The sequence below is a fragment of the Asterias amurensis genome, chromosome 16 (genome assembly GCF_032118995.1).
Source record: "Asterias amurensis chromosome 16, ASM3211899v1".
Lineage (NCBI taxonomy): Eukaryota > Metazoa > Echinodermata > Asteroidea > Forcipulatida > Asteriidae > Asterias > Asterias amurensis.
In genome coordinates this window covers 5,096,858-5,124,264 of record NC_092663.1, presented here as the reverse complement: position 1 = coordinate 5,124,264, position 27,407 = coordinate 5,096,858, and the positions used below count along the sequence as shown (strand labels likewise).

The window sequence follows — 27,407 nt, the reverse complement described above, 5'->3', positions numbered from 1 at the left end:
TCGGTTTTGATGGGTTTGGAATATGACTACACAAAACTAAGAAATAAAGAAAATTATGACACCAAATTAAATTAAATTTACGCCGCCCGCCTATCATCATGTCCGCCGCCAACAAAGAACACACGGTTTCTTTTTGCGCGACGAGAAACTCACAATGCATCCCCAAAAATACAATAATAAGTAAATGAAAAAAAACACACAAAAAAACACTATTACACCAACAATGGTTAGAAAACAACAAAAAACACTCTTTGTACTGTTTTGTTTTAATAATGATCACTTATCATCAGGACACTACAAAATAAATAATAATACGTATAGATTTCGTGTTTTACATTGAGTGTTCCGAAACACCCGTCCACGGTGATTTTCCCTAACGAAAAATGGTTTATGTTTAAAGACAGTGGACACTATTATATTTCGAGACCTAAAATTGTAATTCTGAGGTCTCGAAATCAAATTCGTGGAAAATTACTTCCTGCTCGAAAACTACGTCACTTCAGAGAGGGAGCCGTTTCTCAGAATGTTTTATACTATCAACCTCTCCCCATTACTCGTTACCAGAGATGAGGTTCGCTAATAATTATTTTGAGTAATTACAAATAGTGTCCACTGCCTTTAACTAATGGCGATTGGTATTCTCTACATAAAATACAAAGGTAACAAAGAGTTAATTTATACACAAACCTTTAGGCCCTATTGGAATATTAATAACACATAATGGCAATTATCGCCAAGCGTATTGATTATTTGTTTTCACTGGCAAGATAACGTGATTATAGTAGGCCTATGGCCTAACTAATTTTGTCATAATTATACCGGTAAGTACATTATTAAGTTGATGCTTAACAAGAACGAGAATTCCACAGTTCCTGTACTCGACGCTCGTGGATTTGCATTTTATTACCAAGAGGGAACTGGATTAGACCCCCAGGCCACAAAATAGTTTTACGAGGACATGATTCATTGCTAAAGTTGCTCCATAATGGGGGAAACGGCGCTTTTACCGAGTTTTATTGGTCCTTGAATAAATATCACTTCAATCATAACTCAAACAAACTTGTCCTTTTCATGAAAAAGAAAAGTCCAGATTTCACTTGTTATTAATATTATGTGAAAATGCACTCACGCATGCTTTTAACTGTGTAAAATAATTACCAAATTTTACCCAGCCAAATTGTACAGTGAGGGCGTTGGTTCTATCGTGGATAGTCACACTCTCAGTCTTTGTTCTTTGTTCAACCCTAAATCATCAAAATTACTATACGGCAGGGATTCCTTGACCGTATCGCCTGCATCCGCTAATCACTATAGACAGTTGAAATAAATTACTGAGAATGCTCTCACTTTCTTTGGTTAAAATGTTCGACAATATTTTTTTAAATAGTTTTACACAACAAGCGTCATAATTTTTAAAAAGCTTGCATTGCAAATTCGTGAAGATTTTGTAAGTACCATCTTTGTTCATCATTGAAAAATAGTGAGACATCTTATTGCAATCTAATGAATCATCATTTATAATACATAGAGTAAAAAAAGACCATAAATTGGCCACGAAGCTGGAACCTATACACTTCACAAATCAGATGGTTGACTTAATAATAAAGAATAGCTAAGGTATCTACACAGTGGTCCCCAATAGGAATTTATTTACAGAGCCTATAGATCTTACACATCATTTAGGCTACAGAGAGTCTTTCTGATATACTCAAAATATTATTGGCAAGAAAACTTGTACTTGGTAAAAAGCACTGCAGCTGTTGATATTATAAACTAATTTATGAAAGATTCCCCTTCGAAGAAACATGGGTTGGATATTACTGTTCCCAAAAAACATTTGAATCTGAGGTAGAGTTCATGCATGAACTCTTTCTCAGATTTCTTAGGGCAGACTGAAGATGCCGCTCGCGAGACATGCAGGGCAGTCAGCAGAGATGCGATAGGATAAATTTGACATATTATTATGAAAAGAAAGTTTCTTGTTGATGAGTCCTTAACAAGACACAGTATTCTGCTGACACTAACCCCAGGTGAATTTTTGTGCCCGAAAACCAACATTATGTTAACTACCTATCCTCATGAAGACATTGTTTCTATAGAGTATAAAAATACCCGCATGTTAGTAATGCTAAAAAGGTAACGCCTATTCGCACAACACAGTAGTAACAGAAACACATTTTAGCGATTATACCAGTTACAGGGATACATTTGGGTGATCACAGTCTTAAAAATAATGGCAATAAAATCATTTATCAGTAAAATACATTGCGACTCGCTTTTTGTTCGGCTTATTCAATAGAGTCGACATAAATACAGCACACAAGAAAATCACAATTGCACAAATCATACCAGAATAACCATTATGTACAGGCAAAAGAGTTTACTAAAACTCAAAATACCGAAGCGTGTGCACCATTGTGTCATTATTGATGCCTACAAGACCATTTGGCATACCTGTACAAAGACAGGGATGGCTTGTCTTGAATACAATTCTGTAAATAGTACTTATTTTTAATTAATTTTAATAACTTTAGATAAAACACCTTTTTATCTAAAGTTGTTTCATCCATGTCTTTTGAAGACATAAACTAGATGACACTATACTGTTTTGCTTTCAGTGTTTAACTTCCCAATGTTTGTTTGTAACTGTAAGCATAATTATTTCAACGCTCTAAAAGATTCTGGGTCAGAACTGACCCAGGTTCGGGTCCGTGAGGCCTGACCCATTTTGTTTTCTTTCCTTGTCGCGTTCGGTTTGTTTTGTTCGTCAGGTGGGTATTTTCTGTCGTTTATTTCAGTATAGGGCAAGTATGGAAAATGGTATTCGCCTCTTTTTTATACAATTGATACAGTGTACCCCTAAGTCTACTGATGCCACCATGTAAACGGTTGTACAGTTTGCTGCACTACCATCCTTTTGCAATGTTATTGCAATTTAATCCAACGCACTATTTCTTTTCTTTTAAGGACTGAGAAAGCCAGTCTAGTCCTTCATACAAACCATCCCCGCTTGTAGCACATGCTGCTTGGATATGCCACGGGCGCCCTCGCAGTTCGTGAAGACCCAATTTTTCAGTGATTTCTTGAGCTGACATTGCATTTGGAAGATCCTGAAAAGAAAAGTCAAAGGACATTATTATAAACTTGTTAGTCTCCTTTTAGACCTAAGTTTTGTCTTTTTGACTTTCTCTGCTTTTAAGACAGTCCACATCTTGGGGGGCAATAGAAGAAAGAGCCCTTTTTAGATTTCACAAAACTCTTCCTAACTTGGGATTAATCTCATGACTTAGGACGAGTCCCAGCCCTGCACTGTAGCATGCAGACCTTAAGATTAATCCTAAGTTAGGACGAGTTACTCGTCCTAACTCGAGATAAGACGAGTCCTAACTCTTTGTAAAATCGACGGCTGACTCCCATTGTGTACAACATAACACGCTGTAATCAAAGTAGGCCTACCTGTTTGTTGGCAAAGACAAGGACGTGTGCATCTCTGAGTTCATCCTCGTTCAACATCCTCGCCAATTCATCTCGTGCTTCACCAACTCTTTCCCTGTCATTACTATCCACCACAAATATCAAACCTAGAAGAAGAAACAGGAGTGAGATATAAACATGAGTTTTGTTCTGGTCCTGTGTACGTGAAAAAAAGAAAAAAGTTTACTTTCTGAAATAATGTTTGTAGATTCGAGAGTGAACAACTTTCGTTTAATTTTTGAAGGAATTGTTTTACTCACCTTGTGTGTTTTGGAAGTAATGACGCCACAGGGGCCTTATTTTGTCTTGACCACCGACATCCCAAACTGTGAAGCTGATATTTTTATACTCAACTGTTTCTACATTGAATCCTGTACAAAAAAGGAAAAAAAGAATTCAAAAAACCAAAGAACATTAGGGTCATAGGGAACCAAGGTTCAAAGATTGGACTCCACAAATTAAACCATAAAAACTTAATTGCACCGCATATGTTGATAACATAAACAAATATCTTCTAAGATGATGGTTTGGATTTTCACCCCCCGAAATTAGAAGCTGAATCCATTTATTTATCGACATGCCCATGAGGAATGGGGTCAAGAACTCTCAGGCACGCCTCAGTGTTGCCTTCAGCAGAGTTCCTATATTACGAGAAACGCCTATCTACCTTAAATCAGATTTTCATTACAAACTTTTCTTATTTACAGAAACCAGCCATTTCTTATTGGATGAATATTGTTGAGAGCTACAGTGGATGGTTTGAAGGTAAACCCATAGACGGATTGCACATGACATCATTGACCACCGTCTTTGATGAACCGTGTATGCGTGCAAGGATATTTTGGCCGAGAGTTGTGCCCAGTGATAATCATCAAATAATTATGGCGGTCGATGATGCTATGTGCAATCCAACTGAAGGAACTGGCCTTGTATACCAACAATACATGTACATGTACTTACCAATTGTTGGTATGGTGGTAACAATCTCGCCTAGTTTGAGTTTATAGAGAATAGTGGTCTTTCCTGCAGCATCCAGTCCGACCATAAGTATTCTCATTTCTTTCTTACTGAAGAAGTTCTTGAGTACAGCATGGAGTGCCCCCATGATGTTTCTGTACTTCAGTGTTCCTTCTTGTAATTGTGCTAAGTTTTCCTTTCGACAATGTCCAACTGCAAAAGAAAGTTAAATTATATTACGGAGACACGTTGTCTTGACTTGTGCGATTTTGGCTTTAGAAAAGCGTTTATGAAATTATACACAATCAAATTATACATGTATGGTGTTTTAAAAGTAGAATGATCCACACTTATGCTTTATGGTTTTCCTTGCTTTGTGAAGAAAAAAACCATTCAAGCTGCCATTTTAACAAACCGAATTGTCGGTGAATATTTCTGAAAAATGTATGCACGCAAAATGGGTCAACGTTGTTGAAAGTAAATCTTGACATTCTTTCAAAAACACATATACCTCGAACGTATAATCTAATAAGGTACCAATTTGAAAACGGACACGATACCATTCACGCGCGACCCGGAGAAAGGCTAATTATGTAAGAAACTATTTGGCAGAAGGGGCTTGCTAGAAACACTTTTGAGTATTTTAAGCGATGTCCCATCTTGCACCCAATTTTTTGGAGCAGCACTTTAAAGGAAGAAGAAGAAGAAGTCCCATCTCCGCTCGGGAGTTCTTTTTGTAGGCATCATTATTAGTTCATCAATGGCGCGCAACAATAAGTTTTGTTGAATTCTCTGCCATTGATGAACTTTGCTGCAGAAACAAGGTCGCTCCCCGGTTGGGCCCCCTACTTTAAATGATAATCTTTCTTTATAACAAACAATCAGTTAAACAATCAAATAGTTAAATTAAATGAAAAAATAAATGAGGAAAAATTAAGTGCAAAAAGAAACAACTGGACACAGAATCTAATAAAAATGATGAACAAACAGAAACCTCTGAATTTGGATTAAACAATGTTGCTACCTTTTTATTTAATCAGTTTTCCATACTACATTATGTGACTTTTTTTTGCAAAATTGAGTGTAAGGAATACACTTAATTAAGTCAACAAGAAATACAAACATGGGTTATTCTGTATATCTTAAATTATTTGTTAACTTTCTGTTGTTTTCCTGCATGTTGGTGTTTCACAAATAAAAACGAGCGTTACAATTAAATTATTTTCAAAAGGATTACAAATTATTTATATTCTTTGAGAAACAGGATCAACTTCAGTCAACTTGGAACGAGTATGGCAAACACCAATGGTCTGGGTGGCCTCTACCTTTTATAAATTCACACACAATTCACAACTTGGCCGATGGTCGTTTCAAGCCAAATCACCATAATTTGACTTGAGTGCTAACTTACCATGCGTTTTGAAGCTATGAAAACAACAACAAATGTGTGCTTAAATATGGTTAGTTGTCGCTCTAGTCAAACAGCTTGTTGGTGCAAACCAAAATGTTTTGTTGTTGTTACAGACTCATGAAATTGATTCCTGTCATAGTCAACACAGTTATAGATAACTGTTGTTATAACACATAACTGATACAATTACATAGGCACATGTATGGATGGATAAAGATGGTTAATGACAAATCAACAGAAAGATACAAAATATGTACATGTATGAATATGTGCATGTAAACATGTAAAAACATGTGCAGATTCTTGCAGACATGCACACATTTGTGAACAAGTACTACAATGTCACTGCCCACGATAACAATGCGAAAATCATGCTCAAATTCTGCACTCAAGACAAAAATATTAAACTATTTCTGAATTGTGCAAATTGTCAAGTTTGATTTCCCCGTTTTATAACTCTGAAGTGCTTTTTACAGAAATGGACCCACATGTACACAAAACAAACAAAAACCGCTCCTTTCCGAAATGAACCATTTTAACAAATTTGTGATAACATACATTGACCCTGACAATTTTAAGGCATTGTAGGTTAAAATGAGAACAGTTGATCTTTACATTCTGGCGTTTGTTTTCTTGTACCTGAGAGGAATGTCTTCTCTATGTTACTTTCTGATCTTTGGCTATGTATGACCCTAACCAGTACCACCACACTGGAGACATCAAGCAGACATTTTACCACTCTCAAAATACTTAAGGAATGCATTAATAAACACTGAAAATGCAGAGATTGTGAGCAGTAACTTCATACCTGTGTATTACAACTTTGATAAGCTTCCACTTAAAAACCGATATCAACTTTTTAAATTGTGATTTTATTTGGAATAAAATGTGTTGTGTACATATTATGAACCAAAATGTCTAACTTGTTACCATGTTGCACATAGAAGCTAGGTAGCACTGGGGTCGATTTCACAAAGATAGTCCCAACTAAGGACTAGTCCTATGACTCTCGAGTAACTCGTTCTGACTCCAGAGTCGAGATAAGACTAGTTTTAACTCTTTGTAAAATCCACCCCTGGTAACACATTTCTACTCATAGTGTTGTATTCCGTAGCTTTGCTTAAGTTACCAGCAAGAGAACTAATACACGCTAATTGATGGCATATTGAACTAATTTGGAAACTTGTTCTGAATTTCAAGCAACAGATAAAGCTTTACTGTACATTCTAAGAACAAAACCAGTCTATGGAAGTCGAACTACACCAAGATTATATATTATTAAAAAATGTAAATCCTCGAGTTTAGTTTTATTATTTCCTCAATATTTTGTTTCATAGTTTCAAGTACACCATGGAAGTCTTGAATAAAATAACTTCAAAACATTAACAGAATGCAAATCTTAAATAAAAATAATAAGTTCATAGCTACATCAAGAGGGGTTCACATTTAACAGTGAGGCCGCTAAATAAACATTGAACAGTGTTAATAATTTTGGACACTGTCAAAATACCGGATAATCTATCTTTGGATGTTCCTTACATGTAACATACACCTCACCAGTGTCACATCTAAAATAATTGGTTAAACATGTACAGGACAAAACATACATACAAAAAAATGCCTTGAAATTGCTCTGATACAAGGTAGGTGTCGTACAATCCAGAAGTATCAAGAATAATAATGTTGCAATTTTATAACATTTATGTTTTAATCTTTTGTTTTTCTGAATTCTGGATCTTTCACCATCTCTCCCAACCCAGCCCCAATGAAAAAAAACCAACAACGAATATGTAGGAAATACTTATCTACAAGGTGTCTGAACACTCTTGACTAATGGAATTATTTTCACTTCTTGGTTTTAAGCTGGTTTGATAGCCAATCTAATCCCTCATAGAGACCATCACCACTCGTAGCGCATGTTGCCTGGATGTACCAATTTCGATTTCGCATATTGTGCAGTCCCAGTTTGTCAGTAACTTCTGCTGCGTTCATTGCGTTGGGGAGATCCTAAAAAAATAAGAAGGAAAAAGTTGATCAGTACAACTAAAGAATTATACATTTGATATTATCATTGAGTGCAGTATACTGTTTGTAAAATGCAACTGCTTGTAGTCAGTTGCATACGACTCAATACACTGAAACCCAAAGGGCTGTCTATGGCTATTTCAGTATTAAAAGTTTGACATTAATTCACACTACATGTTGTAATAATTATACATACATTTACTTACATGCCTCATGAAACTACATGTAATCATAATAATGAACATTATAAAGCGCCGATTTCTGAGGACCCAGGAATCAAATTTATGCAAAAATGCTTCAGGCCCACCCAAAATAAAATGTTCTGTTTCCAGTTTCCCGACCAACTTTAGCTTTATGCCACAACCCTAGACTTTTTATTCGTCTGAAGAATAAAACATAATGAGTGCTAGATTGCACTCGCTTTTGCTCGACTGGCAGATTAGAATGACAAATCTCAGAAATCTGCAGAATGCAAACTGCGGTTTGCAGTGCACACAATCTTGCCCAATTTGTAGTGCAAACTCGTCGATTGCTCTCAACAAATGAAGGATCTTAATTTTTAGAAACAAATCTGACACAATCGCTAGTGTAGCATCAAGATCGATGCATACATGTGTAAAAAAAAATCCCCCAAACAAACAAACAAACAAAACAAAATTACACCCCAACAACCATACAAACAAACCAATTTTAGAACAATTGATCCAGTTTGCCTGATTTGATAATTATTTCAAAGGTCTCCATTGCCTTACCTGTTTGTTGGCAAACACCAAAACGACGGCGTCCTTCAATTCTTCCTCATTCAACATTCTTGCGAGCTCTTCTCTCGCTTCACCAAGTCTTTCTCTGTCGTTACTATCAACAACAAATATCAAACCTGTACAAAAAGAGAGACTTTGTTAAAAGCAACCAACTCAATCTCAGAATATAAGAGTATATAAATGCAACAAAGTCCTCAAGTACAAACATGTTTTCTGTAACTATTAATACATGTACAGTACATGTAAGAGCTAACTAAATTTTACCCCAATGTAATTGAAAAAATCTAACTAGCGGTACACAAACTTATACGTAGGGTTGGCTTTTTTGTTTGTATAGTGAATAGTTTACATAGTAGGAAACCCTACTTAAGTACTTTTGATATGTTCAATGAATGTGCATGTTTTAACGTAGCTCTTGACTTTTGGACACTACATCACAGCAAATACAACATGTTGTTATCCATTGTTTAAATCTCCTAATATCTGCATGAAGTGTCAATATAGTTTCAAATTTAACAATTATTTTAGCCAGCACACAACTCTAATCAAACTAAAAACCAGTGTTGTACAATGTTAGCATGCCTGGAATTCCATCTTTGAAAGAGCAAGTCCATTTTCAACTTGCAAGGGGCACTTTAATTGGAAAATCTTCAAGTCAATGGGGAACTACCGAGACCCCATATACTGAGGTCACAAAGTGTGTACATGTAGGTCTCCATTTTGAAGACTCAGTCTGGGAGCAAATGTATTGTGTTGAGACGATAATTTCAGAAATATTAGCCGATTAACGATTTAAAGCAAAATTGTCGATGTCGTTATGATTACATTTTGAACAATTAAGTCCACGAATACTGTACTCACCTTGTGTGTTTTGGAAGTAATGCCGCCACAGGGGCCTAATTTTGTCTTGACCACCGACATCCCAAACTGTGAAGCTGATATTTTTGTACTCTACTGTTTCTACATTGAATCCTGTAGAAAAAGAACACGAATGAAAGGCTTAGATACAAATATTACATTTGAATTTAGTGAATGGAAATTGGGACTAGCTGCATTTTTAAAAGCTTTTCTGAGCCCTGCTTAATTTTTTTTGGGGAAAAGAAATCAGCTGTTCATACGACTTTTAAAGACAGAAGTTGCAAATAATGGACTTGCAGGAACAATACAAAAAAATTCTTAAAATAAAAATAAATAAATGACTCAGTTTGTGCTCATGCAAGAAAAATGTGCCAAGTGATAATTTTTGATGATAATGAATTATGACATCAAATTTCAAAAGCACAGCGAATTGAAACCATAATAAACAATAAAATACCACAATAATATGATAAACAAAAACTGCAGGTTTACTCACCAATGGTTGGAATGGTTGTGACGATTTCACCGAGCTTGAGTTTGTACAAAATGGTTGTTTTTCCAGCTGCGTCGAGCCCAACCATGAGAATTCGCATCTCCTTCTTCCCGAAAAGGTTCTTGAAAAGACTGGCAAAGTTCCCCATCCTTACAGCCTTGACCTTAGAAACAGGTGGCGAGTGGGTTGGTTGAGTAGGTTGGTTGGGTGGCTGGAGCTTATTTACCAGATTGAATTGATCACTTTGTGAGTTCAGAGTCACTTGGGCTACCTCCTAGCTTCTACAAAAAACCAGCAAATAAGAAATCAATAACAAGTGAATAAAAAGGATTTCCGTCCCACTTTATTGTGGATGGAAACATTTTCAGAAATTTGTTTTCATGAGCCATCAGCTTTCTGGATGAAATTAACTTTACTGGTCATTGCTTTTACCTTTTTTTTAAATTAACATTTAATAACTTTAGTAACATGTACCAGGCTCTGTCTATGTTATAACATGGCTTTTCAGATTGTAAAGCTTTCCTGTAGTATTGAAAACTATTTGTAGCCAAGGAAAACAGGTAAAGCCGTACACTTTTTATTTGCATGTTGGGCAAATTGTTTCCACAACAGCATCTCAAAAGCATCTGGGTTCCTTTTTGTTGTGAATGATTACACATCAAAATATGTTTTAATTTATAAAAGATGAGTAATGATAAGAAAGAGCAGTATAGCAATTTTTTTTAAAGAGTTATCTGAATGAAGACTGCAAGAATTTAGAGATGATTAGATGAGGCAAGGTGAAGAATGATGAATGGGTCAAGTCAGTACTCTAAAAGAATAAGGAGTGTTGGCACTTTAGCACAACAAATCAACTTGGTACTGTTAAGTTTTAGGTTTTTTGTTTTTTTAGTTGACTTTTACCAAAGAACAGACGATGTCTCTACATTCTCGCAAAGTTTCAGTTATTTGTAACTGTGAAGCTAGAGCCCAAGTGGTCCTGTCACATGATAAATTCAACTATCAGCATTTGGGGGGTTACTCATTGCAAGCGAAGGTTGAGGCCCGGCGTTCCAGGAGTAGAAGCAAGCACAATCATGCTGACCAACATAACAAAGGGACTCGACATCATTTTCCTAACAGAGGGGGGTGTTCTAAATGCAGAATTTATAACACATACTTTATAGGACTGGACAAGCACACGTGAACTAATGATTTTTTAGGCGTACAGGTCATTGTACTTCTACAAAATGTATTGTCAATATCACTTGAACCCATGGTACCCACAGCAACTTCCATGCATGATGATCCGTCTTTTTGCTGCAAAACCCCTTAAAAGGGTCAAATACAAGTTTTTACTTTCCTCAAGCATGAAATGACGGATATTACCGTTCGTTACTAAATTCGGGGTATCAAAATAAAATTTTGTCAACAGTTTGAAAATGACAGTTAGAATAGATGCAATGACTCTTCTGCAAATATTTTAAATGATTGACGTATGTTAAAATGTCCTTTTAAAGAAAGTGGATTTAAAGTGGGGTGTCGTGGCCAAGCGGTTAAGAGCACTGAATTCAAGCTCTGCTGATTCTGTTCAGCAGTGTGAGGGTTTGAATCTCGGTCGTGACACATGTGTCCTTGAGCAAGACACTATTAATTATTGTTTCTCTCCACCCAGGGGTAAATGGGGACCTGTGAGGGCCGAGATGGTTCTTGTGATTGATTTAGCCGAGTAGTGCATTTGTTGCACGAGGCTGTATAAAGTATACTCTCCAGGGAGCTGAGATGGTTTAATTAAGGAATGAATTAAGGTCCAGTGACCAAGTGAAAAAGCGCTATATAAACTCAAAATATTATAATATTATTTTATTATTAAAATTTGTTGTCGAGAGGGGTCTTGTCGAGTTGTTGAGTTGTCGGTTATTAGTGCGACCCTCGAGTGTGACTGCCGCTCTTTAAAGCCATTGGACCCTTTCGGTACAGAAAAAAAAAAAAGTTCACAGATTTACAAATAATTTACAGGGTTTACAGAAGGTAATGTTGAAAGACTTATCTTGAAATATTAGTCCATGAAATGCTTTACTTTTTGAGAAAAGGGTAAAACAATATAAATTCTCGTTTAAACGAGAATTACGGATTTGTTATAAACACATGTCATGACACGGCAAAACACCCGAAAACAGGAGTGGGTTTTCCTGTTATTTTCTCCCAACTCCGATGTCTGATTGAGCCTAAATTTCCACAGGATTGTTATTTTATATATAAGTTGTGATACACGAAGTGTGGGACTTGGACAATACTGTTTACCGAAAGTGTATAATGGCCTTAACTGCTCGTGCCGCCACGACTACCTACACAAATAGTCGCAACTACCTCTTTTAAATCTTGGTGAACCAATTGTGTTGCTCACGGCTAAACTTAATTGACTTACAAACAGTTTGCTTAGCCTCCCTTAATAAAAAAAAAAAAAGAAGAGTTTGTGGGTGACGAGTTTGCATGCAGTGCCAGTTACCCCTCTGCTGAAAATCATGTGACAACCATCCCAATGATTGAATGATTGAGTGTCTTCTACTGAACGAAAACATGCAACAACGGACCGGCCGGTACGATCGGATGGTGACTCTGTTTTTTACCCGCCCGGCATTTAATTTATGTGTAATTTCAGTAGATATTTGGGACATGATTGCGGTGGCACTGATACAAAGTGGATTCGGGTCCAAGGTGTCTAGGCCACAATACGCCGACCAAACGGGTCTGCCACAGTAAAATTACAGATGTCACTGGCACTGCGGAGTGAATGAGAGTGTGACTACTGCGAGTGTGATAAGTAATGGAGGAATGGATGACACAGTACAACAGTAGAACGACAATTTCATTTTATAAAACACTCTTTTAACACATAGATTTGGCACATAAATACTCACCTTAAAAGCATAAATCGTATATTGTTATGTCGTCCGTATACTGCATAGAAAATGGAGTGACTCTTCTCACAAAAGGCACGAACAGATCAATTTTCTCTGTAAATCACACCAATCCGGAACATCCCACAACATGCATGAAGGCGAGGCCAATAGCACAAAATGGCCGTAGTGCGTGGAGGAAAAATCGTTGCGCGACACGTCATGGTGTGACGTCAGGAAGGTCAACCAATGAGAGCTTCAGATTGTCTCATTATTCATACATCCCGATTATGACTGTACATTGGTTTGTTGGTACAGAGTAGTATGGGCCGCCAATTGTCAGATTATTTGGTGCATAGTTGGATACGTTTTTGTTATCGTTTGTAATTATGCAAAAAATAGTTCATGGCCTGACGTTTCGACCCTAACAGAGTCTTTCTCGATGGCTAAATGACAACACAACAAACATGAACAGGTAACTAAGTGAAACATAAGCAGTGAAGTGGAAATACATGAATGGGGTTAGAAAGCATACAGAAAAAGCAAGGGGTAAACAATGAATAGGGGGACAAAAAGGGGGGGGGGTGTAATTATATATAAACCATAGGAATTATTCTTAAAACTTATTTGTTTGGTGGACATACCAGGAAAGTAGTGTTTTGTGCTTTTTAACTATTGCTTGTACACCATAAATTTATTAAAATGTATAGATTTTACTTAACGCATTTGTCAAGAACTGATTAAATTTCCAAGTAGGCTCTACTGTCTACCTCCATGGAACAACCACTCTAACCATGATTTTATCAAGTTTATTTTAATGTTAATGGTTAACGAACAACATTTATTCAACAAAATACATTATATTCCTTTGATTTTTGTTTTTTTGACTCTGCTTTCTATGGTTTAACATCTACATTATGTATGTGTCATTTCGAAAGTGCGCTACACATTACTTGAGGAAAAAGAATTAGCTGTTGCAAACTGCTTTCCAACGAAAATGACCTCTATGACACATACCGGTAAAGATATGCAAGAAATAGTTAATGGCCTACTGTTCAACCACAGAAGAGTCTTTCTCAAAGGCTAAACAAAGGCTCTTGACAAAAGGCGCCCCATAGAGTATAAAAGGGGTATTGCATAATCGTTTGCTCAGAACTATTAAAGGTCATCATAATATCCTCAACCATATTGTGGGCGGTACCCAAACAGACTTGTCTTTGAGGGAGGGTTTTATATACCTATAAACATGTACATGCATATGTAATAAGAAATACCCACAAATTGAAACAATTTTCTTTTTTTTTTTACTATGTGCATTTAATTCGATCTGTCACAATTATTCTTGGTTCGTAATACTATTGTGGTGTAGTTCAATGCAGCATGCAGGGGTGCATACCTGAATAATGCTGTTTTCAATATCAGGCCAAAAAAAAAAAATGCCAGTTGATCGTCTACTGGTTTTGATTTAAAAGAGGATGAGAGCCTCTTATTATTTATTTTGTTAAAGTTAGCCGCCAAGACTTTCAATTCAAACTAGCCACCAATTATACAATTTAAAAGTCACCACTTTGTAGTTCTTATAAGATTAGAAGGTTTAAAATATATATATAACAACAAACCTGTGAAAATTTAGGCTCAATCGGTCATCGGAGTCGGGAGAAAATAACGGGAAAACCCACGCTTGTTTCCGCCCGTTTCGCCGGGTCATGACATGTGTTTAAAATACATCCGTAATTCTCGAGAATTGATATTGTTTTAATGTTTTCTCCAAAAGTAAAGCATTTCATGGACTAGTATTTTGAAGAGAATTCTTTTACCATTACCTTCTGTAAACCCTGTTAGTTATTTGTAAATCTGTGAATGTTTTGTTTCCCTGTTCCGAAAGTGTATAATGGCTTTAAATGGGACTTATATATGTTTGAAGTTAAATGTTTACTAAAATGATGTAGGGGCCTATAAAAATGTCAACATGTTAATAGTTTATAAGCAGGACAGTTCTTTCCAGTACTGAGTTAAGTCTCCCAAACAACCGAAATATCTACTCCGCGGTAGTAGAGTTAAGCAAGACGGTTCTCTAAGAACAAACTCTACCTGGCAAGTAGATACACACATGGTGTTACCGCAAACCAAAATATATTGGATAACATAATTTGTTGCTATTCATTAAGCTTATGTAATATAAAAATACACCATTTCAAATGAGCACAAATTGACTGGATATATACATTTTAAAGAGGTAGTTTTTTCATTACATTTAAGTAGCAATCATTTATCAATTTGCACATTCATCTACAAAAGGAAAAATCCACCGGTAGGTTAAAAATATTTCCTGAAATCTGCGTAAACTTCTAGATTGCAACATTCTGCATACTTTGGTGTCTCACATTGTTGCTTGATCCATTCTGAAAACATGCCCTGACTTTCTCCGTGTGGAACAGATGGCCCCTTTCTTTGAATGAAAAAGCGTAGTACAGCATCGCTCCGATACAAATGAAGATAAACGAGAGGATGATGAGGTAGCCAAAGCTTTCTGGCGATGGCAGAATGATGACTAGGATGAAATGCAGCATGTCCATGAAGCATTCTAAAGCTCTCTGCATGCCGCAGAAAGCCCCTCTTTCCTTTTCTTGAACATTCTCCTGAATGAGTTGTGTGGTGACAAGATCAAACATCCATAAACCTATAACAAACAAAATTATAATAACTATAGTACCCAATACAACAATATAAATTTTGACCCGTCGCTTAACGGAGCCCGATAACGCGACATAAATTGAAAATTGCTTTGATTTTTTTTATAAATATTTTTTTTACAGATTTTACAACTTTCTTACGTTTTTAACAATTGGGCATATAAAATGTAAGTTAAAGATTAGTGTCTCAGTCTTAACAACTATTTTAAACCTCAGGGTCATGGCCATGCGATACCTGCACGGCCACGACCATGCCATTTTAAACGGCCGTTTAAGACCTTGTGTCAAATCTTTTCTCCCCTTATTAATACACAGTTCCTACACAGTGTAATTTCCATCGATGGGTAAAATTTCCGTAGTCAATATTCACGACCAAACATTAACATAAATTCCATGTTTCTTGACTTATACAATGTACGTGTAACTTACCCACTCTTGACAGTACCATTCCACCAAAGAAAAGAATTGAAGATGTGAAGTAAAAAGCAGGTCGAGAAACATCTCCACCTTGCGAGGAGTTCGTCGTACTCTGTTCTGTGTACATGTACGTCTTTACATCCTCAACAGTATTCTCAAACAATGTTTTGTTTGGAACAGAAAGTTTTGCGGTCAAGTTTGAAATATCTGGAGGTGCAGTCGAGTACAAGCTTGTAGATGTACTACTTGAAGGAGATGTTGAATTTTCTTCATAAAAGTGTGGATTGAACGGACTACCAGGCACCCAAATAGAAAGAACGCATAAACATAAACATATAACTTCCTGTGATAAAGCATACAGGCCAGTGCGAGTGGTACCAATTCTGCGTCTCATCTGTGCGAAAGTGAAAGTTCCAACAATGCCCGCAATTGATCCAAGCCCTCTGATGATCCCCAGAGTGGATTCAGTCAGCCCCATGGCATATCCGTAACCATTAGTAATAGAGTCAAACCCCATCACTGTCATGTACAGAAAGGCCATCCCTAGACCTGCCAGGTGCACTGGGTAAGACCTGTAGACTTGCCACCCTCGGTAAGTCGACAGGAACATAGCGGCGAAGCGCTGACACGGTCTGACTTTTGTTGATGACTGTTGTCGGACTGCGTTAGTTGTAGATTGCTGATCGTTTGGAAAATCTTGTTCTTTAGTACTTTCACTTACACAGTGTTCATCTTGGTTTATCTTACTCAGAAACGCAGCTGTTTCACCTTAAACATGTGAAAAAGAAAAATGGCTGGATATCAAAACTCTGAGAGAAGTACTGAAAACTTCACACCAATCTATTAGTTGAAAATGGTGAGCGCGCAATATGGCCCGCCTAAGTAATTTTTCTGCTAACGTGTGACATACGTTTGCACCTTAGCAAATTTTTCTGCTACATAAGAACACAAATTTGCTCACGGTTAAGCAGTGCTATGAAATTGGGCCCAGAACTAAATCCTGCAATAAAATTTTAACTGCATGTACAGAACTTATCAGCGTTTTATTTTATATTTATATTTATGTTACAACATTTGGTTTGAATGATTCGTGAGGCAGTCATCTTAGTGAATTGGTTTTTAAAAGTATTTTAACTACTAAGTGATTTAAACAACTGACTTGTGACTAGGACTAGGCCAAAGTGACTCAAGACTCAAAGTCGACACTACAACTCTGGCGTATGGGTACGCATACAGATACAATAACCATCTGTTTGCGTTGGATGCAGAAGACACACATACCATTAGCTTCAGCAGAGTCTTCTGTTTGGGGTTGACAGCTTGCATCAGTGCTCTCTTCAATAGCAGCAAGATGCCTATCCCCCTCTGGCTGATCCAGCCTGGTGGTCTCTTTCATGGTTGAGGATTCTTCTTGGGAAGCACCTTCATCATCTCCTTGTGCCGCTAATGTTTCTGAAGTCTCAGTTTCAACCTCTATATGCCCATACAAAAAAAGTGTTTTTAAATTGTCAGTTTTTAAAGGCATGGACACTATTGGTAATTACTCAAACTGTCTTTGCCCTCTCTTTTTCCCCACAGATATCACCCTTTGTACTGTAGACCGCCAGCGCCTCATTCACAAAGTACTACTTTTTCTCCCTCTTACCACCCTTGATATTATCTTTTGTGGTTTCATCTTCTTGAGGTCAAACCCGCCCCTTCCCTCCACCCCCTATTTTGTCTCCCTATTCATTGTTTACCTCTTGCTTTTTCGAGCTCTTTTGACCCTCTCTATTCATGTATTTCCACTTAACTGCTTATGTTACACCTTTAGTAACATGTACACTGTACCTGTTCATGTTTGTTGGAATGCAGGCTTTTAACTATTATGTTCACATATAAACTTATCTGATTCGTCAGTTCAATATATATATGGTTTTTTTTTAATTAAAAATTGGTACCCTGCACACGGTGTGTTTAAAGAGGATACTTACCATTTTCAGATGAAGCAAACTTGACAGCCAACCTTGGAACTTTCTTGTAGACACGCAAAAGTAAGGCATACTCTAAGATGAGAGAGGCGAGGTTCCAGGCAGCTATGAAAATACCTGCTACAGTCATAGAAGCAAAGGTCATGATTTGTCCCACTAGGATTGGGGCTAAGATATTGACAGTCAGGTCAATCCGGCGAACATTAGCGTTCATTACTGTAACACAAAAAAAGAAACAAAAAAGCTTTTAGGGACCTTGTCAAATTAGTGCGGGAAGACCAAAGGATCATGTACCCTCATAAACACACCTTGTTTGAAATTGGGCGTCAGAGAAATATGGAAGAAGTTCACACTTGCCTGGGGTTACATTTGTTTACAATTTGAAGGGAATGCATAATAGCAACCTTGTTTTATTTAAAATGTTTTGAGGTATGGTGAGGTATCAATGAATATTCAGTTTGGGGTTGTAACACCATGTGTATGCTGTGTAGATTTGTGCTCTTTGGGAACTAAGTCTTGCTTTTTATTCTACTACCGCGGAGTAGATTTTGGAATTCAGGAGACTAAATATTCTGAAATCAACTGTCCTGCTTATAACTACATGAACTAACCAGGCACATGGTGGGAAATCAGCTTAATGAATCAAAGGGATTTCATTGGAAAGATCCGATATTTCTCTTTCCAATGACGATTTATGCTTAGTACGGACGGTGATCATGGACCAAACTACCAGTACAGCTTTTTTTAAATAAACAACACTTTGTGCTCAGGCTTGAGTGCACAGCCAACTAAATGCACAGCCAACTAAAGTCGCCATTGAGGCTCAAGCAGGATAGTATCATTATACACAGTGGACATGAGTCAACATTGGGGCTCAAGCAGGGTATAGTGCACAGTTGACTAAAGTCACCATTGGGGCTCAAGCAGGATATAGTGCACAACAGTTGACCAAAGTCACCATTGGGGCTCAAGCAGGGTATAATGCACAGTTGACTAAAGTCACCATTGAGGCTCAAGCAGGGTATAGTGCACAGTTGACCAAAGTCACCATTGGGGCTCAAGCAGGGTATAGTGCACAGTTGACCAAAGTCACCATTGGGGCTCAAGCAGGGTATAGTGCACAGTTGACCAAAGTCACCATTTGGGGCTCAAGCAGGGTATAGTGCACAGACGACTAAAGTAACCATTGGGGGCTCAAGCAGGGTATAGTGCACAGCCAACTAAAGTCACCATTGGGGCTCAAGCAGGATATAGTGCACAGTTGACCAAAGTCACCATTGGGGGCTCAAGCAGGGTATAGTGCACAGCCAACTAAAGTCACCATTGGGGCTCAAGCAGGGTATAGTGCACAGTCGACTAAAGTCACCATTGGGGCTCAAGCAGGGTATAGTGCACAACAGTTGACCAAAGTCACCATTGGGGGCTCAAGCAGGGTATAGTGCACAGTTGACCAAAGTCACCATTTGGGGCTCAAGCAGGGTATAGTGCACAGTTGACCAAAGTCACCATTGGGGCTCAAGCAGGGTATAGTGCACAGTTGACCAAAGTCACCATTGGGGCTCAAGCAGGGTATAGTGCACAACAGTTGACCAAAGTCACCATTGGGGGCTCAAGCAGGGTATAGTGCACAGTTGACCAAAGTCACCATTGGGGGCTCAAGCAGGGTATAGTGCACAGTTGACCAAAGTCACCATTTGGGGCTCAAGCAGGGTATAGTGCACAGTTGACCAAAGTCACCATTGGGGCTCAAGCAGGGTATAGTGCACAGTTGACCAAAGTCACCATTGGGGCTCAAGCAGGGTATAGTGCACAACAGTTGACCAAAGTCACCATTGGGGGCTCAAGCAGGGTATAGTGCACAGTTGACCAAAGTCACCATTGGGGGCTCAAGCAGGGTATAGTGCACAGTTGACCAAAGTCACCATTGGGGCTCAAGCAGGGTATAGTGCACAGTTGACCAAAGTCACCATTGGGGCTCAAGCAGGGTATAGTGCACAACAGTTGACCAAAGTCACCATTGGGGGCTCAAGCAGGGTATAGTGCACAGTTGACCAAAGTCACCATTTGGGGCTCAAGCAGGGTATAGTGCACAGTTGACCAAAGTCACCATTGGGGCTCAAGCAGGGTATAGTGCACAGTCGACTAAAGTCACCATTGGGGGCTCAAGCAGGGTATAGTGCATAGTAGACTAAAGTCACCATTGGGGGTCAAGCAGGGTATAGTGCACAGTTGACTAAAGTCACCATTTGGGCTCAAGCAGGGTATAGTGCACAGTTGACCAAAGTCACCATTGGGGGCTCAAGCAGGGTATAGTGCACAGCCAACTAAAGTCACCATTGGGGCTCAAGCAGGGTATAGTGCACAGTTGACTAAAGTCACCATTGGGGCTCAAGCAGGGTATAGTGCACAGTTGACTAAAGTCACCATTTGGGCTCAAGCAGGGTATAGTGCACAGACGACTAAAGTCACCATTGGGGCTCAAGCAGGGTATAGTGCACAGTTGACTAAAGTCACCATTTGGGCTCAAGCAGGGTATAGTGCACAGACGACTAAAGTCACCATTGGGGCTCAAGCAGGGTATAGTGCACAACAGTTGACCAAAGTCACCATTGGGGCTCAAGCAGGGTATAGTGCACAGTTGACCAAATTCACCATTGGGGCTCAAGCAGGGTATAGTGCACAGTTGAATAAAGTCACCATTGGGGCTCAAGCAGGGTATAGTGCACAGTTGACTAAAGTCACCATTTGGGCTCAAGCAGGGTATAGTGCACAGACGACTAAAGTCACCATTGGGGCTCAAGCAGGGTATAGTGCACAGACGACTAAAGTCACCATTTGGGCTCAAGCAGGGTATAGTGCACAGTTGACCAAAGTCACCATTGGGGGCTCAAGCAGGGTATAGTGCACAGCCAACTAAAGTCACCATTGGGGCTCAAGCAGGGTATAGTGCACAGTTGACTAAAGTCACCATTGGGGCTCAAGCAGGGTATAGTGCACAGTTGACTAAAGTCACCATTGGGGCTCAAGCAGGGTATAGTGCACAGACGACTAAAGTCACCATTGGGGCTCAAGCAGGGTATAGTGCACAGTTGACTAAAGTCACCATTTGGGCTCAAGCAGGGTATAGTGCACAGACGACTAAAGTCACCATTGGGGCTCAAGCAGGGTATAGTGCACAACAGTTGACCAAAGTCACCATTGGGGCTCAAGCAGGGTATAGTGCACAGTTGACCAAATTCACCATTGGGGCTCAAGCAGGGTATAGTGCACAGTTGAATAAAGTCACCATTGGGGCTCAAGCAGGGTATAGTGCACAGTTGACTAAAGTCACCATTTGGGCTCAAGCAGGGTATAGTGCACAGACGACTAAAGTCACCATTGGGGCTCAAGCAGGGTATAGTGCACAGACGACTAAAGTCACCATTGGGACCGAGGATTAAATCTGTTTCATTATAACTACCTGCAAGTTGTTCTTTGTTTCCATCGGCAAGAACGACCACCCAGTCCTTTTGGATGCAGATCTTCTCAGCAACACTGGCCAAGTTAGCGATCACGCCCAGAAAGATGATGGCAATCTCACAGAACAGGAAGAGTACCCCGTCTCCTATCTGCCTAATAGCTGCAAAATAGCGAAGGAGGAGGAGGAGGCAGACTGCACAGGCAATGACGCAGAGGTTTTGGATGACCAGACTTATCCTGGCAGCTAGAGGAAACAAGAAATTTATCAACCAGCTGGAAAAACAAATGAGCATCTTTATACCGAAATCTGTGTTTAAGATGTACACTGCACATCACAAGCATTCTACCTTGTAGTTACAGTGACGCAGCCGGGGGGGGGGGGGGGGCACAACTTTCCAGTTTCCCCCAGAAAATAAATTGCAATAAAGCACACAAATGAAAAAGTGGAAATTGATGTATTTAATTAAAATGTTGTGAACAATAACAAACTGGACATATGACCACAGAATGCCACAAGAAGATGAGGTCAATAAATAAAAACAAATCAATTTGTCAAGTCCCAGGTGGCCAGTCTGGACACTGGTTTCTGGTTGGGCGTTGTAATTGGGGTGGGTTGGAGATGAGAGGCACAACAAAATACAGGCTAAAGTGCTATTCACACGACAGCTTTCAGCAAGTTTGTACAATGTAGCAATGTGTGACAAGATTTTGCAAGAGAACTCGGAGAGTAGAAAAAATGGTTGTCCTTTCACACAAGGTGCATATTGTAAAATGTTACAACCATGCTACAAGGGACCCTTGCTAAATTGCTCTCATGTATTACCTTTTAGTCTTGGGGTTCTGTCCACCCATTGACCAACCAGAGTACCAAACAGTAGAACTGATACCGTCAAAGCAAAACCAAACACAGCAGTCAGACGTAGTGAAAGATCCTCAATTTCAACCAGGAATAACGCAACAGCAAATGTCCACATTCGATCTCCCTATAACACAGTTTAGATAACAGAGAATGAAATTTTATGTCAGTGCAAGACGGCTTGAACTAAAGTCTATTCACAGGGGTGACACTCAGTTACTGACTCTAATGAGTAAAACCTTGCTCTACATTTTTGGTTTGTTGAAATGATGGCATGTCCACCTTTTGGTGCTAACCCCTGTAGTTTTATGTTTTTGGAACAGTATCCTCACAACAATCCAAGTAGATAAAAGTAACTGCAGGAGGCCCTAACAATTCAATTCTTAGATTCAAAATGTCGGGCATAAAACTGATATCTTTTTACATTTAACCACCATACTTCGAAGTATGCTTTATGTTCTTAAAGGCCCGGTCACACAGGTCTCGTAAACGAGAATGATGAGAATGTTAACAATGCACGCCCTCGATCTGATGAATGAGCGTGGGGCGTATTCTGTGTGGAGAATTCCGAATGCGTTCTCTCTGCGTTGTGATCGTTATGTTTTTGTTATCGCTGCAGTGTGACTTGGCCTTTATACTGTCAGAAGCTTGGGTAGGCTTCTTCTAACCAATAGTTGTTAATATTGACATTAATGTTAAGAGCGATTACCAAACATATCTTCCCTTTGAGTTTATTTTCACTCTTGTACTCACCCATGCAGACAAGAACTGACTACAGTAGATTAGGAAGGCATTCGACTTCAACCAAACTCCAAATGATGAACAGCATCCTATTCAAACACAAACAAATGGGAGATTTGATTTCATCCACTCTTTTACATGTAAGAGTTTTGTTTAAGGGGGGGGGGGTAAACTGTCATCTTACCGTACAAAAGTTACACAATCTTAAACAAACAATGGTACTAGTGGCTACTTGTGTTAAATATTTTGCCAAAAGACGCTCATGGCGCTCCAACATTCAGGTTTTTTCTTTCTGTGAGGCATGTGGAGCTACGCTTTCAAAGTACCGGTATGAAACTAGACTAATGAAACCTTTTTCCTTTACAAAGCACAATGTAATGTTTGTAAAATCAGTGACAGCTTTCGGCCTGTTATTTTACCTCGTTCAAGTTGTTGAACCTCCCGTACATCATTTTCATATTCACTGCTGCTATTTGCATCATCATATGTTGCCATGGAAACTAATGATGCCTCCTGGCCCTCCTCTTCCTCAGCTTCCATTTTAGCTCGTTTCAAATTCAAGTCTTTCTCTGATAGAAGGAAATATGGCCCTGGTTTCAGTAAGCTGTAAAGATAAGATTAATGTGACTTATTAAAGGTGACATCATAAATCATAAAATGCGATGATCCTTATTCCTATCCCTGACTGGAAAAAAAGGATTGTGAATCTTACCATATATCAACTGCATTATTATGCAACAAATCACTTTCGGTAAATTATTATAATCTGATTTGGCATTAAAACAAGATAAGAAAATATAAAATAATTTATTACACCGCACAAAGGTAGAAACAACACTACCAACATAATTAATTTGAATTTCAAATGCAACTAAAAAGAAGAGTCCTCTATAGACTATACTAAGCTAAGTCTAAAAAGTTGCATCCCTCGTTGTGCTACTTAAATTAAAATAAGATAAATTGTATGCTTAAGTTATATTCACTTCATGGCAACCACACAACTAGTAGTTGAAAATGGTTCGTTTTATTTTTTAGCAGAAAGGCAAATTATTCAGGTAAGCAAGGCAAATTAGACCGCCAGCCTGAGCTTGCGCATTTAATTACCACAGTCCACGGATTTACATTTTTAGCATGTTTGCATATATCTACTGCTGGTTATGAGATGTTATTCATTTCCATACAGTAGGCCCATTTCTGAGTACCGGGGGTCGAGATACAGGTGTGTACAACCATGGAGGTAGAATTAGGTACAACCAATCATGAACCAACCAAGGTACAACCACTAGGACAAGTGGCAGGATGAAGGTCGTAAAATGTTTCCCTATTCCCATTGGGGCATTATTGTATTAAACAAGCTTTGTTGGACCATGCTCCCTAAGCTGTGTCTATTCTCCACTGCATCATGTGCATGGTTGGCATACATGGCATAGGGCCATAGCTACATTCATGATTCATACAAGATAAATAATAACAGAACAAAATAATACAGATTACCTAACTCACCTCCACAACAGTCACATGTATCAGATCTCCATCTAGCAATGCAGTGCAGATGAGTTTTCTGGTTGTTTATCTTAGATCTGTGTGTACCTTTTCGTGTGTGCGATGACGGACGGACGGACGGCCGGCAGTGAGTGTTCTGAGAGTGAGTGCGCCACCTGTTGTTTGAAGTATAGTGGTCTAACTGTGTGTGAGGGCTGGATTAGTCTTGGTGCAAGACGTTTCTCGTTTTCTTTTATCACGCACACCGCGGCGAATTCACCGACACCGCGCGCAACGACTCCCCTGACTTATAGTCCACTCACCGCCGGAGAGCGGACTATAAGTCAGGTGAGTCGTTGCGCGCGCGGTGTGTGTGAAAAGGAAACGAGAAACGTCTTGCACCAAGACTAGGGCTGGATAGATAGACGGGCCGCTGGGGCCGAGCGAATGTGTGAGGCACCTGCACTCTGCGCACTATTCCACGTAGCATCAGGCCATGCGCAAAGTTAATTTGATGCTGTCAAAAACATTTTATTTTACCGGTTTCTTTTTGCGCGCCAGTCACGAATCAAAAGTCATTTCTGCAACTTTATACCACTCCATACTTTCTCGAAAAGAATCCTTGTGAAATTAAAAGGGGTTACATTTCCGTTTAGGTCAGTGTTCTAAACACCGTCCTGATCGTCACGGAAATTATTTTTGTTATTGTGAGAGCACCCACTTAAAAAAGATTTTTTTACGAGTCCGTGCTAAAATTGGGGGCGACGCACATCGGATGACGGACGACGGGCGACGCAAGACCGGGCGACGGACATCACACAACGGGCGCCCCACACGCGGACGACGGACGACAGGAGGCAGGTGGCGGACGGCGAAAAATTGTATTTTTATTAAGAAGAAATGGGATGCAATAAAGAGTAAGAGGCGACGGAGAGAGTTCACTCCATAGACCCAAACCTCGTTCACAAAAGTTGGTATAATACCTTCCAAATTGTAGGGTTAACTGCAGTCTCCCTCTAGGTTCTTTTGTAGCATCCCGACGACGGCTCATTATAGTGACCTACATCAAGACAAACAAAAAAACACCCACATTTATAATCACTTCTAATCGGCACTTTTCAAAGTTGCACAAAATTTGTGTTCGATCAATTTTCTTAGATAGGTCTACTCTTCAATTAATGCATAATACAACATAGGGTTGTTGGCAAACTTTAAAAGTAAACAAACAAACTTTTTTTGATCAAATAATTTCTTTATATAATTAATTAAAAATTATTATTTTTTTTTAAACGGCCTCCTCCATTTCCCCACACAGCCGTCCATCCTCACCTAACAATTAATTCACGTGTCCTGATGACTAAGAGTTCTTTATTATAATAATCATAAATATAATTCAGTCTGCCAATGTTATCCACTATAATAAGACTAAGCCTGTTAAACTGTGAGATAACAATACTTTAGGCCTCCTGGAAATTATCTAGACTAAACTTACATCTAGGATAACTCAAACATTTAGTACCTTAAATTCGATGAAGTACACCGTTCCTTGACCAATGATCCTGACGCTGTTTTTCTTACCAAGTTCAAAGCTGGAATTTCGGTAGAGTTTCCGCTGTTCAAATTGTCCCATTCTCCAGAGGTTACTTTGCTCGTAATACCGCAATTTTCAGTAAACGTTTCGTCCTCTTTATACTACCGTAAATTAAAGACAACGATTTCATTTTATTTGCTCGTAATACCGCAATATTATTTTCAGTAGACATTTCGTCCTCTTTATACTTCCGTAAATTAAAGACAACGATTTCATTTTATTTGCTCGTAATACCGCAATTTTCAGCAGACGTTTCGTCCGCTTTACTTCCGTAAATTAAAGACAACGATTTCATTTTATTTGCTCGAATACCGCACTGTTTTCAGCAGACGCTTCGACCTTTTGCATCCGGCCGTAAATTAAAGACAACAACTTCCTGAAATTTACTTTATTATGACTAATTATGACACTCACAAAACATTTTGAACCTCTTTGTGGTACCATTTTGTCTAACAAAACACATTAAAAAGCACAATATTATTTTGGCTGCACAGAGCCTTCGATGTCATAGCTATTGTTGGACTTTCCCACTTATGACACTCAAAGAACACTGTAAACAACTCTATGATATAACTTTTAACACACAATAATTATTATTGACTGTTAACAAACAAAAAATAGTAGTAAAACTTGGCTGATGCACAAAGCCCCCATGACAAACTATCGTTTTCCATTGTCGACTTTTGCTGAACTCCATATAAATAAACAAAAAAGTTCTCACTGAAGCTTCCATCCTTTTCTTGTGATGAAGTTCGATGACGTCAATAGCCTCTCGCATGTGATGATTATTATCATTGCATTGCTTACTTACTACTTTCCAATTAATTAACAGTTATTACATTATGGGGCAATAACCTCCAGGGATTACACAGAGTTCACTATTCCAATCACATAATCCACAGTCATCAGAGCAGAGTTTCGTTAACTTCCAGAGCGGGTGATGGTTATTCATGAGTTGACACTGAATCCTCTCAATCGCGATCCTGATTGGTGCATCCATTGAGGCTCACGGGATGTTTTAATTTCCAGTTTCCAGAGCGGGTGATGGTTATTCATGAGTTGACACTGAATCCTCTCAATCGCGATCCTGATTGGTGCATCCATTGAGGCTCACGGGATGTTTTAATTTCCAGTTTCCAGAGCGGGTGATGGTTATTTATGAGTTGACGATGATTCCTCTCAATCGCGATCCTGATTGGTGCATCCATTGAGGCACACGTAATGACGTAATGTTTTTGATTCCCGATCGCAGTGCGCAAACTCTTAAAGGTGTCACGTGTTTAAAACGCAAGACGTTGTTGTCTGTTTGACTGAATGAGTAATGTTTGATGTTTGTAAAG

General features: G+C 38.8%; 2 protein-coding genes across 3 annotated transcripts; both read right to left on the bottom strand.

The window, feature by feature from the left end:
* Positions 1-264: 264 nt before the first annotated feature.
* On the bottom strand, positions 265-13,080 carry LOC139948688 (ADP-ribosylation factor 1). 2 transcript variants are annotated; one of them, XM_071946935.1, is made up of 5 exons: positions 12,880-13,080; positions 4,435-4,644; positions 3,735-3,845; positions 3,457-3,581; positions 265-3,110 (listed from the first exon to the last, which is right to left on the bottom strand). In XM_071946935.1, exons 2-5 carry the CDS (start codon positions 4,577-4,579, stop codon positions 2,949-2,951), a joined length of 543 nt encoding a protein of 180 aa, XP_071803036.1. In that variant the 5' UTR covers positions 4,580-4,644; positions 12,880-13,080; the 3' UTR covers positions 265-2,948. The 2 variants fall into 2 exon arrangements, with proteins under 2 accessions (XP_071803036.1, XP_071803035.1); XM_071946934.1 differs by lacking the exons at positions 265-3,110; positions 3,457-3,581; positions 3,735-3,845; positions 4,435-4,644 and adding exons at positions 5,433-7,849; positions 8,620-8,744; positions 9,490-9,600; positions 9,983-10,260 and having other exon boundaries at positions 12,880-13,053.
* A 1,001-nt stretch (positions 13,081-14,081) lies between these two features.
* LOC139948762 (ferroportin-like) lies at positions 14,082-24,629 on the bottom strand. Its single transcript, XM_071947077.1, has 9 exons — positions 24,498-24,629; positions 23,414-23,598; positions 23,007-23,083; positions 22,221-22,380; positions 21,399-21,641; positions 17,942-18,154; positions 17,250-17,441; positions 15,981-16,736; positions 14,082-15,538 (listed from the first exon to the last, which is right to left on the bottom strand). The coding sequence occupies exons 2-9, from the start codon at positions 23,532-23,534 to the stop codon at positions 15,207-15,209; spliced, it is 2,094 nt and encodes a 697-aa protein (XP_071803178.1). The 5' UTR covers positions 23,535-23,598; positions 24,498-24,629; the 3' UTR covers positions 14,082-15,206.
* Between the last annotated feature and the right edge of the window lie 2,778 nt (positions 24,630-27,407).

Bases quoted from the DNA above. Each gene is read 5' to 3' on its own strand.
- LOC139948688 (XM_071946935.1), bottom strand. From the start codon at position 4,579: ATGGGGGCACTCCATGCTGTACTCAAGAACTTCTTCAGTAAGAAAGAA. The intron at 3,846-4,434 runs GTAAGTACATGT...TTTTTTGTACAG, and splicing joins TACCACCATACCAACAATTG to GATTCAATGTAGAAACAGTT. The intron at 3,582-3,734 runs GTGAGTAAAACA...TTCTTCTTCTAG, and splicing joins TTACTTCCAAAACACACAAG to GTTTGATATTTGTGGTGGAT.
- LOC139948762 (XM_071947077.1), bottom strand. From the start codon at position 23,534: ATGGAAGCTGAGGAAGAGGAGGGCCAGGAGGCATCATTAGTTTCCATG. The intron at 17,442-17,941 runs GTAAGTATCCTC...ATGGGCATATAG, and splicing joins GTTTGCTTCATCTGAAAATG to AGGTTGAAACTGAGACTTCA. The intron at 16,737-17,249 runs GTATGTGTGTCT...CACATGTTTAAG, and splicing joins AGACTCTGCTGAAGCTAATG to GTGAAACAGCTGCGTTTCTG.